Below are 14553 nucleotides of genomic sequence, written 5' to 3' on the forward strand. Positions count from 1 at the left end.
CTAAACGGACACGTATATGTCTGTTAGAAGCTTCCTCTAACCAGCAGGCTGAGGCAGAATCCAACGTGTGGAGAAACACAGAGGGAATATTTTATCCAGCTCTACTGACCTGCAAGTATTTTGTTTCCTTAACTTTCATTTTGCCGACTCACAGCTGCAGGAAAAGAGAAATTCTCTGCACGCTGCAGAGAATAGTCCACATGGGACGCGTTAATATTTAACATACATCGATTGTTTCCTTCTCATATGCCATTTTTATTTTTTTCCAGCTCTCAGAAACCAAAGCCGGCTGTGTCTTTTCAGTGTTGTGGTGTCAAACGGTACTTGGCAGAGTTGGGGGAGGTTTCCAGTCAATCTCCTTCACAGTTTACCCCTCAACTCTCCAGCTGCTCCCAGCGTGGGCCAGCTGACTCTGTAACGGGATCACGTGGAGACGAAGGACTCGTCGTGCTGGATCGGTGTTTTTGGGTTCCAGAGGATGACTCTGTCTTGTTGCTCCTCTGTTTCCAGGGCCTGCCGGCTGAAGAAGAAGGCGCAGCACGAAGCCAACAAGATCAAGCTGTGGGGGCTCAACCAGGAGTACGGTGGGTGCTGCACTCTCTGTTTAAAAGTCATTCAAATAAAAAAGTTTTTAGATTTTCCAAAAGCAAACATTACGAGGGAGACACTTTATCATCTACAGAACTGGAAATATGTTCACTGTGTCTAGAAAAGCAAACATTCAGCGGGCTATTAAAAACCAAGGCTTCCTACTGTGTTTTAAGTTGTTGCTGCGCCACATCACACCTCTGCTCACCTCAACAGAAACACTCACACCTTGATGAAAGCCTGCAAAATATTATCACGTGTGAAGCACATCACAATGTTGGAGGGCAAAGAGAAAATGTGTTCCTGCGTTTCTCTGAAGGTGTTGCTGAGCTGTGACATCTCCTGGACTGCTGCATTATTTTGTTTTTTCCAATGTTGTCTGAACTTCTGTGTGTTTGTTGAGATAACTGAGAGATTCACTGCTGCAACTGGAGATGTGTTCACACTGCAGGAGTTTAGGGTCAGTATAAATATATACAGTCTGGTCACCTGGATTTAACTAATCAAACAGGTATTCACCTCCTATTGGATAATTACTGCATGGGTGATTATCTTTCAGCTGACAACAAGTTATTTAAGCCCAACTGATGCAATGAGTAGCTTCTCATTTCTTCAACAACCATGTCTAAAGACACATCCTGTGGTCGTCTGTTTGAGAAGGGTCAAATCATTGGCATGCATCAAGCAGAGAAAACATCCAAGGAGATTGTAGAAACTACTAAAACTGGGTTAAGAACTGTCCAAGGCATTATTAAAAACTGGAAGGATAGTGGAGAAGCATCGTCTTCCAGGAAGAAATGTGGTCGGAACTAAATCCCGATTGATCAGGATTGATGATCACTTAAACGTTTGGTGAAATCAGATGGAAGAAAAACAACAGTAGAACTCAGGGCTATGTTTAATAGTGAAAGTAAGAACATTTCCACACGTACAATGTGAAGGGAACTCAAGGGATTGGGACTGAACAGCTGTGTAGCCTTAAGAAAACCACTAATCAGTGAGGCTAACTGGAAAAAAAGACTTCAATTTGTTAGGGAGCATAAAGATTGGACTCTGGAGCAATGGAAGAAGGTCATGTGGTCTGATGAGTCCAGATTTACCCTGTTCCAGAGTGATGGGGGCATCAGGGTAAGAAGAGAGGCAGATGAAGTGATGCACCCATCATGCCTAGTGTCTACTGTACAAGCCTGTGGGGGCAGTGCTATGATCTGGGGTTGCTGCAGTTGCTCAGGTCTAGGTTCAGCAACATTATGTGTCCAAAGAATGAGGTCAGCTGACTACCTGAATATACTGAATGACCAGGTTATTCCATCAATGGATCATATTCCAAGATGACAATGCCAGGATTCATGGGGCTCAGATTGTGAAAGAGTGGTTCAGGGAGCATGAGACATCATGTTCACACATGGATTGGCCACCACAGAGTCCAGACCTGAACCCCATTGAGAATCTTTGGGATGTGCTGGAGAAGGCTTTGTGCAGTGGTCAGACTCTCCCATCATCAATACAAGATCTTGGTGGAAAATGAATGAAACACTGGATGGAAATAAATCTGGAGACATTGGAGAAGATTATAGAAACAATGATACAGAGAATGAGCTGGAATCAGAGATAAAGGAGGTCCAACCAGATATTAGAGGGGGGACCTTTTAATTGTCCAGACAGTGACTCCAGACTATATCCTCCAGCTTCAAAGCTGCAGTGTAGTGATGCTAGATTACATCATCTAAAGACAGGAAGGCAAACACTGCTGGGTGTCTCTACTGACTGATTTGATCTCTTCATTTAGACTCATCTCCATTCGTTTCAACCATATTTTACTTTAAACCATAACTCATGTTGTCATTGGTTTCAGAGATTTCCACAATATTTCACGTCTAGTTTCACATCTTTCATTTGTGCAGCTTCTTCTTTGTCGTCATACTTTTTAAATTTAATTAAAGCTTTTTTCTGTTTTGGATTAATCTTGTTGCACGGCGTCACGAGACTCGTTTCTCACGACATCCGTGGTGAGATTTCTAACGAGAGCATGCATCGTTTTTATTTTATCCCATGATTCAACCGTTCTGACAAGAGGTGGAGAAAACTCTCTGTTTACTTTATATCTTCTTCACCATGAGGTCAGGTGGGATGGTGCATTCAAAGCCCCTGCTCTGGCGTTATGGCTGTAAATAATTCTCTGTAGTTTGTGTGTTTAAATGTCACAGTGTAGGATTTTGAAGCTCCTGCTATGAGAGCGTTGAGAGTCCAGTATTTCCTTTCTTTGTCTAAAGCAGGAAATGGAAGCTGAGCCGTGAATTTATTTAGCTGGCGTGACGTTTGATCGACTGACTGAAGCTGTTTCACCCTGAGCAGCAGTTTCAAACGTTGGCTCTCGTCTGCTGTCAGACTCCAACGTGCTACAAATCAGAGCTGACGGCTCCAAATAAATGATGAGAAACCATCTTTTCAACACACTGTTTGAGAAACGAGGTTAATGTGGGAAGCTGATCCTGACGGGACGACTGTGGAGCATGTTAAAACGCACCGACTGAGGAGGATCCTGAGAAGTGTGACTTCACCTTGTTCCTGATAATCAACACCTCTACGCTGCCAAATGTGTTACCCAGTCCTGCCTGCTTCCTCCTCCTCCTCCTCCTCCTCCTCCTCCTCCTCCTCCTTCCCGCCTGCTGTTCTTCCACCTCTTTGAATTCCAACCCAACCATCTTCCAACTTCCTTTGTCCTTTTATTCCCTGAATTTTTTTGACATTCCAGTCATTCCTCATCATGATCCCGGTGCAGCACTTCATTATAAACCCTTTGGTTGTGGCGTTCCTCCTGGCAGGAATCCAGATCACACAACCTCTAACCAGCCTCTAACCTCACACATTCCCTTGTTTCCTTCTCTCTCTCTCTCTCTCTCTCTCTCTCTCTCTCTCTCTCTCTCTCTCTCTCTCTCTCTCTCTCTCTCTGTAATTTGCATCCACATAAAACACACTTTACATTCTCAGCTGCAGATTCAGCAGCACACGTCAAACAAACAGGACTCTGGTGAAGCCCTGCAGACGTGACACGCTCCCTGCTGAGATTTAAAAAAAAAAGAGGAATCACATCGATGACAGAATAACGTACTCCAAGCGAAGGGGTGTCGTGGCGCCTCGGGAGGAGGAGGAGGAGCCAGGAGGTGTTGATGATTCACACCATCATCAGCATCAGGAGCTGAACAAGAGACAGCTTCAGAAGCTCTGATGTAAAAGTTGGTTCTTGGTGATGCCACGAAAAATACTGTAAGGTGCTTTAAGTTCGTTAAGGGTCTGTTCAGAGCTCACGTTGAGGTCCCGTCTGGGCGAGTCGATCATGTATGAGACCATGTTGAGTTCACATGTGACTGATCTGGTCTCAGGTGGTCTGGGACACATGTGACCTCCTTCCTCTGGTAGTGTGAACACACAATGAGTCCTGGGACACATTAAAGACCACCTACTCAACAAGAGTGCTCCTCCTTTACTGATTCATATAAAAACACAAAGCTGTTATAAGTGATCACATGAATCAGTGACGTCCGTTCATTAGTAATAAAAGACTTTTAACAGGTTCTGTCCTTGGAGCTGAGACTGAAGAAGAAAGAGATCTACACAAAGAATGAACCAGTGACTTTAAATATGAGAACACTGTTTAATTCTGTCATTAAATAATGTGTGGTTAATTATTGATGATGTACAATGAGCCGTGTGGAGTTAAGTTATGAAGAACTTTCATTTACCTTTTATTACCACAGATGTCTCTGTTTTCAAGGTTCAGTTATAAGAATCAAGAATCCTTTATTGTTATTACGTGAGAACATAACGACATGTTGGGCTGTAGCTCCTGGATTAAATAGTGCGAATATAAAAACAATAGAATAAAATAAAATAACTGATTTCACAGCTCTGGGGAAGGATGTTTCTGATGGGAGACGTACAAACAGTCCATGTCCCGGGTGGGGGGGGGTCTGCAGCGATCCGGCTGGCCCACTTTCAGACCCGGTCCACATGGACCAAGTCCAAATCTGGGAGAGGACCCCCCACAATCCCCTGTGCAGTTCTTATCACCAGTCTAAGTTCCTCCTGTCCTGTACCGTGCAGCTCCCATACCACAGTGTCACACAGAGCCCTCTTCATCGTCCTGAGGAAGAAGAGCCTCTGTGGGGCCTTCTTCAGCAGGTGTGCAGTGTTGACAGACCAGGTCAGGTCAGAGAAGCGCGCTCTGTCTTCCTGGACGTCCTGTAGTCCACAGTGACCTCCATGGTCTGCTGGTGTTAAGAACAACTAACATAAATAAAATAATAACTCTACGTGTTCATAAGCCCTGAGTCATTAACCTCATTGAGAGGTAGATAATAATTAAAAACAGCAGGAATATTAAACTGTATGAACCCAAACACATCTCCGTTTGTTTTCATATTTCTTAGATCAGATCTCAGAGCTGACTGGAGACACAGTTTAATACCAGGTGTGAACACAGGTACTTACAGCTGGTCACATGACCAGGACAGATGGATGAGCAGCAGACGGTTCTAGGTTGGAGCTGTTTGTTGGTCACTGAGTCTCAGTAATGAGGGAGTAGAACACAAGGTCACTTCTCTGACCTCTCAGCCAACACGGCCTTTATTTCACTTTCACTTCTCTTGGTTTCAGATTGAACTTTCCCTTCTCCTTTTCTGAACTGAGAAGACTTTGTACAGTAACCCAGCCCCTTGGTGTTCCCCTCCATCAGCCTCAGATAAAGAAGACCAGCTGCTGCTTTATTTATTTATTTATTTCTATATTTTTATTGTTGTTGTTGCACAGAGAACCTGCTGGGCGCTCTGCTGAGGATCAAGGAGGTGATCAGATGTCGGGTGGAGAGCAGTGAGGAGGAGGATACTGATGAACGAGGGATGACCCAACGCCTGGAAGACATCCTCAGAGAGTCCAGCGGTGAGACGCCACAGATGAGGAAGACTTTTACTGTTCTGTGATGAGGAGCTGGATAAATGTGTGTCTGACCATGTGACCATGTTATCAGTGAGAACAGGCCGGTTGAAGTAGGCGTGTCCCGATCAGTATCAGGCTTCAGCCAATCTCCATCTTTAGTAGTTATTATTTTAAGTCGCCATAAACCAAAACCACAACTTCTTCTGTTTTAGTGGCGAAAAAAGTCAAAGTAGAATAAGAACCAGGATCACGTGACTAAACATGTCTGCTGTGTGTAAGAAGTTTAATCTGGAAACATTCAGTACTAGCTCCTTGATTCGACCTCAGGGTTGGGTCAGGGTCAGGAGTCCACTCAGACGAAGGCTGCACCAAAACACCAACAAACACTAAACGCTGCCTTTAAAAGGTTTTAGGAGCTACCACTCCTAGCTGCGTTAGCTCTGACAGCCTTAATCCATGATGATCTAGGAGAATAAGATGAGAAAAGCCTTCATGAATCTCCAGGGGAGGAAATCTGATTTATTTGAAGGGGAAGTACTGGTTTTTACAACCTGGACATTATTTCTGACATAAAATATGATCGTTTACTCACTCATATAACTTTGGTGTCATTTGTAGTCATTCGTCAGATATTTAGATCCACTTATATCCATATAGTGGGAGTGAATGGGGCACCGAAACGCAGCCTCTAAATAACATTATCTGCCACAAAACTCATTAATTTCACCAATATTTAGTTATGATACACTAGTGCTATTCCCCGTTGAGTCCAGAGTTACCTGTTATCATCATCCAGGGTCTGTAGATTGACCTACGGTCCCTGGATGATGTCATCTCTGAGCGCCGTGCGCACCTGCGGTGTTCGGCTTGTTTACCTGTAATCTGCTACTGCTAGTTTTTTTCAGCATGGCTGAATATTTTTCTGATTCTGAGGTTGTGGACGAACCATAGCAGTAGCAAATTACAGGTAAACGAGCCGACTGTCGCATCAGATAAAGTGTTATTTAGAGGCTGTGTCTCGGTGCCCCATTCACTCCCACTATATGGATATACGCTGATGTAAATATCTGACGAACGACTACAAAATACACAAAAGTTAAATGGGTGAGTAAATGATGGTATTTTATGCCACAAACAAGGTCGAGGTTATAAATAACAGTAGTTTCCCTTTAACTTTGGATCAGAATCAGAATCAGAATCAGCTTTAATGACCAAGTGTGTGCACATCCAGGGAATTTGACTCCGGTAACTTTACTCTCTTGTACATAAACACACAAACTTAAATAAGTGAAAGAAAATTAAAATAAAAACAAAATAAAATAAATCTCAATCTATTCACATAAAATATAGAATGAGAGCAGATATATACACTAAACCAGGGTTTTGTACAGTGACTATATACAGTAGTGTGGATATGGAATATTAAAAGATGTGGTTTAGTTTTTCCAGGTGGTTTAATCTCTTCTCTCGTTCCATCACACTTCCTGATTCACCAGGTCCCTTAGTTGCTGGGCGGACCAAAGACTTTGTGCAGAGGATTCTGGCGGCCAGCGCCGGGGATCAGAACGAGCGTAAAGCGCCTCCCCAGGGAGGAGACGAGACGACGGGGTAAAAAGCCTTCCCCCCCCTCCTCCTCCCCTCATCAGCACCGCCGACCCGATCCCGACCGAACCTCTTCTTCTTCTTCTACTCTCACGCCGTGCACATTTGAGTCAGAGCAAAGCGACGGAGAGGTGGAGAGGCTGGGGAGGGAGGAGGAGGAAGGAGGAGGAGGAGTAGGAAGGAGGAGGAGGAGTAGCCTAAAGAAAATGGCCCTCAAACAGCAGCCGTCGTCACCGCTCTGTCTCTGCAGGCTGCACCACCACCACCACCACCACCACCACCACCACAAGGCCAGAGCTGCTGCTGCTGATGTCTCTTGTATACTGTGTTCTGTCTATGTGTGTGTGTGTGTGTGTGTGTGTGTGTGTGTAACATACAGTATGAGTGTGTATAGTGTTCCTCTTTCCCTCTCTGTGCTGTATTCGTATCCCATTGTGCCTATGAATAGACATTGCACTGTTTTGTAGATGGTGGTAGTTGTCGGCAGGGGACCAGTAGTGAGCCGAGGGCGAGGGGGCATTTGAGGATAGAGGAAGTTCTAAAATAAGGAAGTGGGAGGAGCCCAGGCCTGGAAAACAAAGAGGCGGTGTGTGTGTGTGTTTTGTTTTTTTTTTAACTTGGCTGGGCTCCTGTAGAAGCACTGCATACCGCTGGGATTGCATCGGCATTTCAAATGTCAGCGAGCGTTGTGACACACAACATGTGATGGATGCCAGACCAACTGTTCATGGAAACAGCCGTCTGTTGTTGTTGTGTTGTTGTGGAAATGTCCTTGGAGCTTTAACAGACCCCTTCACTTCACCCCATTGAGAAAAAAAAAGAAGAAAAAAGTCAAAACGAAAGCGAAAACTGCACCTTAATTCAACCTGACCAAAGATGAACCGAACCACTCGGACACCAAAACCGCTTCAGATGCTGCCAACCATCAACACGTCTGTTTCTCCTTCAGAGTGACTTTGATTTGTCGTTGGTGTTTTACCCGGCGTGCGTGCGAGTGGACTTTAATTCCTTTCACACTAAATGCACTAACCACGGTGGATCTGAGAGGCCACGGCGCCGCACACGGGCAGTGACTCGCTGTCGGGGGTCGGCTGTCCAGATCTGCAGCCTGGTGCTCCTTGTTTTGTTTTTTTAGCTTATCTGCAGTGGCTTTATTTTTAACCCACAAAAGGGAAGTGTCCTCAATGCCTTCGCCAAGCCCTCTCCTCAACCCCTGACCTGATTATGTAGCGCAACTTCCTGACTTGCAAAAGACAAATAGAGGAAAAAAAAACACAAAAAAAAACACTTGTAGATCTAGAAAGCAAATAAGTCTAATTTTTTTTTTTTTTATTATTCTTATGATTTTGTTGTTGTCTGGCAATGCCACAGCCCACCAAGTGGGTGTCAATCTTGTTTTTCGAAATCTGCCTTTCTTCTGTGGTCTTTGCTGAAGCTGTAGACCAACCTGTCCATGCTCTCTAAACGTTGTTGGACATAAAAAAAAACAAAAGAGTCAAGGACCCTTTGAATTGCACTGTGGTAAGAGCAACTAAGCACCTTCACAGAGGGCTTCAGATCCTCCAGAAAAAACAAAAAAAAAGACTCGGCACCTTTTTTCTAAAGACAGATATTGATTGAGAGCCTGGCGGGCGTCCAGCTCTCCGTCGACCGACTGCCGCTTTGGGTTTGTGTGTGGTGCTACTACAAGTTGAAGAATCTAAAAACAGCAGTGCAGACTTGTGCGTGGAGGCATCAGGCAGTAACTGCTGACTGGGTTTTGGCCTGCGAACACGTTCTGTTGTAATAGGCAGTGTGTTTGCATAATGACGCCTTTCTGAAGTGCCTGGAGCTTAAAGCCACAGGGACCTGTGTCATTACGCCTGACCTTAAATCCTGTTACAAGGTAAAACCTAACCCATGACTGACTACTGCTCCGGGCTCGGCCTCACTTGAAAAAAAAAGAAAGAAGAGAAACACTTGAGAAACCGTTTCAGTCTTGGGTCTTATCAGATGTTCAGCCAAATATGCGAACCCAAATATTTTCCTTTCAGATTAAATCTGTGCGTCCAGAGACGACGGCTGCTGCTGGTTTCTGTGAACATCATCTCTGGGAAATATATACGTAGAAGAGCGGCGGCCGTCGGCTACGCGGTTTCCCTCTTTGTGTTTTCCGACCTTGACCAGCTCCTGTCTGGGCTCCGCTCCAACGCTGCTCTTCTATAACACACTGTTTCTATGGTAAACCCATTTCCTGTCTCAGAGAGGAGTGGAGCAGTTGACCTTAAACTCTTCACCTCCACCAGCGTCTTACTGGTGGTCATTTCTTCAAAAGCTGCAGATACAAGACTTTTAGTTTCTGTATGTTTTTGTTTTCTGGTGAGTGTTGGTCATGATTGCATGAATATAAATCTGTACTGTAAACCAGAGGATTCCTGTCGCTCAGCTGGAAAGGCTTCAGTGTGAGGTTGTAGTGAACACTGATAGTACGTGGCTTTACATTAAAATAAAACAAGACCCTGATGCAGCAGCAGCAGCAGCAGGAAGCAGCTCTAGTGGCACCGAGGCCTCTTAAACGTTAAAACAGGAACCTGGAGCCGTCACCAACACTGGCTCATAAAGGGTTAACGTTCAGAAATGAATCTAACGTTAGTATTTATGATTCATGATCAGGACTGAAGCTGATTAAAGGATTTATGTAGAAAACAATATTAACATAAACTGTTTTTATGGTTTATTTGAAGAGGACACGTTTGTCCCTTAATGAAGGACAATAGAACTGATCACTGACACGTCTGGGACTGTAGTAACCTCCCCCCCTTAAATTCCCCAAAAATGATTAATGATTTATGATTAGGACTAAAGTTGATTAAAAGATTTGCACAAAATAAAAAGTAGAAAAAAATATTATATTTTTTGTCTTTTAATGGTAACAACTTTAAATATAAAGTTAAAATAAAATAACTAAAATCCATCAAAATCAGTGTTGTTAAATATCCAAGACTGTAATACCCCCCCCCCCCAAAAAAAAAAATCACTTGGCATTTATATTATTATTAAAAAAATGAAATAACACCGGCTTATAAAGGGTTAAAACGTTTGGTATTTATGATCTGCTGATTAAAAGATCTGTGTAGAAAACGATATTAGCAGACGATGTTTTATGGCATTTATGAAGAGGAGACATTTGTCCCTTCAATAGAAACAACTTGACTATTTTAAAGGAGGCTATGAGGGTCAAAGGTCAAAGGTTAAAGGTCAGAGGTCAGAGGCACTGGGCTCTCTCTGCTGCTGATTCGTTCGTACCTTCCTCCTCCCGTTCCTCTCGATGCTGCCAGCGGCGTCGCAGGATCTTGTTCTGACAAACAAACAAACAAACAGACAGAAGACAGGAAGCAGCCGCACGCATCTGAGCTGAGCTTTAAAGTGTTTGGATTAAAGAGCGGCTCCACTTTCAACGCGCAACTTTGTCTTCCTCCAAAAAACAAACAAAGGAATCAGTGGCGTCACGTAACGAAACGCCATCTGTTGTGTACATTCATCTAAATGCCAAAAACTGTTGTAGCGCAGTGAATTCCTGCTTCACATCCAGAATCCAAATAACACATGATCCAGATCTGGTGAGCAGCGCCAGTGAGCAGTGCTAGTGAGCAGCGTTAGTGAGCAGCGTTAGTGAGCAGCACTAGTGAGCAGCACTAGTGAGCAGCGCTGAGGCCCTCCACTCATTCTGTAGCAGTGATTCTCTTTGTATGGAGGAATATCCCTTTAACTGTGGAGCTGCAGAGGAGACAGGCTGCTCTCAGGTCGTCAGCTGCTTGGTCACGACGGGGCGAGCCGGGCCCCGGGCCCCGGGGTCAGCTCTGACCTAATATGGACGATGACTCTGCAGAGACAGGATGATTCTTATCTGAGTTCCTTCCTCGCTGGGTGTCACCGTCTGACATAAACAGTCCTGGTGGAGCGGCAGAGAGCTGCAGACAGTTTGAAACGCTCTTAGACAGATACACACAGACGGACTGAGCTCAGTCTGCTGGAGGTGACTTAGTGGGAACGTTAATGGATGAAAGTGTCGTTGCTCGTGTGCAAATGTCCACTGGATGCCCAACGTAGCGCAGCTTTGGTGTCGTTTAAGTACAACGTTCAATTTAGATTAAATTAAATTCCTCTGAACTAGAGAAGGAAGTTCAGGAAGTAGTCCTGCATTAATCAAAGAACTGTTACCAGAACACCATGATGCTGGTTTTAAATGAAAGTTAAAATGCCTCCAGTGGACATTTGACCTGCAGCATGTCTGATAATCAATGATAAATCAAATGAGCAGTTTGTGTTTCCAGTCCGTTGGCAGGACTTCTCTGTTTTCTATGTTCATTGTAGGTTGAATAGATTTGGGTTTTGATCTGACCTGACGTTCTCCAGACTAAATAACACATGACCTGACTGTTGTGCTGCTCTGTTAAACGCCGTCTCATCCTGCTAAGCTCGGGTTTCCACACCCAGAGACAGTTGAGTCTGGGTGGTGTCGGTGGAACGGCCCGACGGAGGACGGGTCACCTCCTCCGGCCGGTTCAGGTGTTGAGGCACCGTGGACGTGCCGGGCTGAATAGACCCGTCAGTAAACCTACACTGGTGGGACGCCGCTGACCTCCGGGTGCCCGTCCCCACTCTGCTCCAGCGCTCACATTGTTGGAGACACTTGGGCGTCTCCTGTTTCAAAGGAGAAGGGCCACTAGGCAGAGGAGGCTGGGGACACAGCACTTAGTCGGGGGCCTCTGAGCAGTTTATCTGAAACCTTTTACCCCACCGCCGCCTCCGCCTCCGCCTCTGCCTCCGCCCGCTGTCACACTCTAGTGGTTGAGCTTGAATCTTGACTCTAACCCCCACCCCACCCCACCCTGCCTCTGTTCTCACTGATCTGGGAAGGAGCCAAATGGGGGAAGATGTAAGTTTAGATCTTCGGGTCAGTGGAGCTGAGGTGGAGGAAGCTGGCTCCAGTTAGAGCCAATCATGTCTTATCGTTACAATTAACACACCAGAGCTTTACATCTGTTTTTATGAACCGTGCAAATCAGACACAAGGTCCCACATGTTCCTCCACCGTGTTGTTGGGATGAAAAAGTTGGACCAGTGATCCCTAGTGGTGGCGAGATGCCTTACTGTTGAGGTTTAGTCTGACTAAAACCACCTCGGTTGTTGGGTTGTTGGGGTCAGAGGACTCTCAAAACCCCCACGAGAGCTTAAAGGTCTCTGTAACTCACCAGACTCTTTAGAACTGAAGACGTCTTCTGGATAGGAGATGAAAATGCCTTCAAGAAAGTCCAGTTACTTGGATAAACCAGATAGCTAGTAGCCTTTTAGCTTAGCTTAGCTTAGCATGAAGATCTGGCCAAGTCTCCATGACTGGTGCATCATACTCCACTTGTTTTAATCCCAGCAAATAAAATGTAAAGCTGTGGTTTTATGTTTGCTCCTCTAATCTCTGCGTTAGCCGCTCTGGCGTGATCCCCGGCCGGACGGTGGGTGGCCAGAGGTTTTAAAAACACAGATGCTCGGCTCTGTGCTGCAGATGTAAAGATGATACGTGGCGGCAGCTGACGCACACCTTGTGGCTTTGACCAAAACCGAGTCAGTCGTTTCTGTTTAAAACCAAAAGGGGCCGGTCGAGGGCGTGAGCAGGAAGAAACACAATAGTCTCATCAGAAACGAAGCCAATACTTCGGTTTCCAAAAGATCAAAAGTCGTGTGGAGAGAATAAAGACGGAGTAATCTCCTCCCTGCTGGTTCTTTAATGTGTCTGAAAACATGCTGGATGCCGGGAGGAAAAGAAAACCAAGAGACGAGCAAACATTCCACAAAGTCATGTCATATACTGTACAGCAAGACGTTCTTTTCCTCCTGCGCCCCTCTGTCTGTCCTTCAGTAATCACAATACTACAGTAATACTTTGGACCTGTTAACACATTAACACATCTTTATGTACAACTCCTTTGTCAGTAAGTAACCTTTAAGAAAAATAGTTAAAAAATAAAAAAAATACAAGAAGTGCCGTACAAATAGAAGCCTAATATTTTTTGTTTTTGTTTTGTGTGAGTGTACTGTACACCTGTATAATGTATATTTTAATATTTATATGCAGCTGTTGTATTAAAGTATATTTTTAAAATAAAAACCTGTGGCTGTGTTGTTTTAATGAACACAACGTGACGTTTCTTTGTCGGATTTGACAAACTGTTGACCAAAATTCACTGTTTTGGGACATTTCCTCTAAAATAAGAATAAGAAGAATAAGAAAAACCTTGCAGAACAACTTACAGAAAATGCAGAATAAAAAATAACAAGCAGCTATAAAAGATAAATAATGAAATAGAATCAGAAAGAAAAAACGGGTTGAATTGTAAAATATTACGTAGACTGGTGTCGAGCTGTTGTTTGGAGTTTTTACACCTTATGGTGTAATACTGTTGCACATATGATGTAATAATATTGCACATATTAAGAGTGTCCGTTGTGGAGTCTGACAGCAGCAGGAAGGAAAGACCTGCTGTATCTTTCCTAATGTCTGATCAAGTGTCGGGTTGTTTGTGACCACAGATGCCAGGATCACAAGTTCATACATAGAGAGCAGCTAAAACATCATTTTCTAAGTTGCTGCATATAATTAACTCAAAACATCATCAGAAAGTAGAAAAAGAACCCAGTCAAATAAATTTAGTTAATTTCAGACCAAATTAGAATTAGTCTGTTCAGAACTGTAATAAAATCAGAATAGTTTAAATGACATGAAACAACACTGCATCATTCCAGCATCAGAACCTCATCCCTCCATCAAACATGGGGGTGCTAATGTCCTGGTTTGGGCCTGTTCTGCTGCATCTGGACCAGGACGGCTTGTCCTCATTGATGGACCAATGAATTCTGAATTCTACCAGTGAACTCTAAAAGAAAATGTCAGGACATCTGTCCATGAGCTGAATGTGAAGAGAAACTGGGTCATGCAGCAAGACAACGAGAACCAAGAAAACAAGTGGTTCTACAAAAGAACGGTTAAAGAAGAACAAGATGAATGTTTAGGAACGGCCAAGTCAAAGTCCTGACCTTAATCCAATAGAAATGTTGTGGAAGGACCTGAAGCAAGCAGTTGATGTGAGGAAACCCACCAACATCTCAGAACTGAAGTGGTTCTGTTCTGAGGAATGGGCTAAAATTCCTCCAAGCTGCTGTAGACCACTGATCAGCAGTTACAGATTAATATTCTGGAATAAATGCACGTTTCTTTAGTCTGACTGGGTTCTCTTTGTCCACTTTAAGGACTAGTGTGCTGGTGTTTTGAGTCATCAGAGGCATCGTAGGTTACGTACAGCACCACCAGCAGGACTCTCAGGGTTACAGCATCAGTTCTGACGGAACATATCACGTCATTTCATTGTAAATACAACGTTGTTGTTGTTGTGT

The 14553-nt window shown here is 44.2% G+C and overlaps 1 protein-coding gene across 1 annotated transcript in view; it reads left to right on the forward strand.

Moving 5' to 3' along the window:
• The window catches only part of LOC311505382 (uncharacterized protein), a 33910-nt gene extending 20665 nt beyond the window's left edge, over positions 1-13245 (forward strand). Inside the window, exons 8-10 of the mRNA XM_084568929.1 lie at positions 511-584; positions 5398-5526; positions 7020-13245. Of these exons, the coding sequence (XP_084425055.1) occupies positions 511-584; positions 5398-5526; positions 7020-7135 (319 nt within the window). The 3' untranslated portion in view covers positions 7136-13245. The remainder of the gene's footprint in view (positions 1-510; positions 585-5397; positions 5527-7019) is intronic.
• The last annotated feature ends 1308 nt before the right edge of the window (positions 13246-14553 follow it).

This window comes from Chelon labrosus (assembly GCF_963514085.1).
Source record: "Chelon labrosus genome assembly, chromosome: 2".
Lineage (NCBI taxonomy): Eukaryota > Metazoa > Chordata > Actinopteri > Mugiliformes > Mugilidae > Chelon > Chelon labrosus.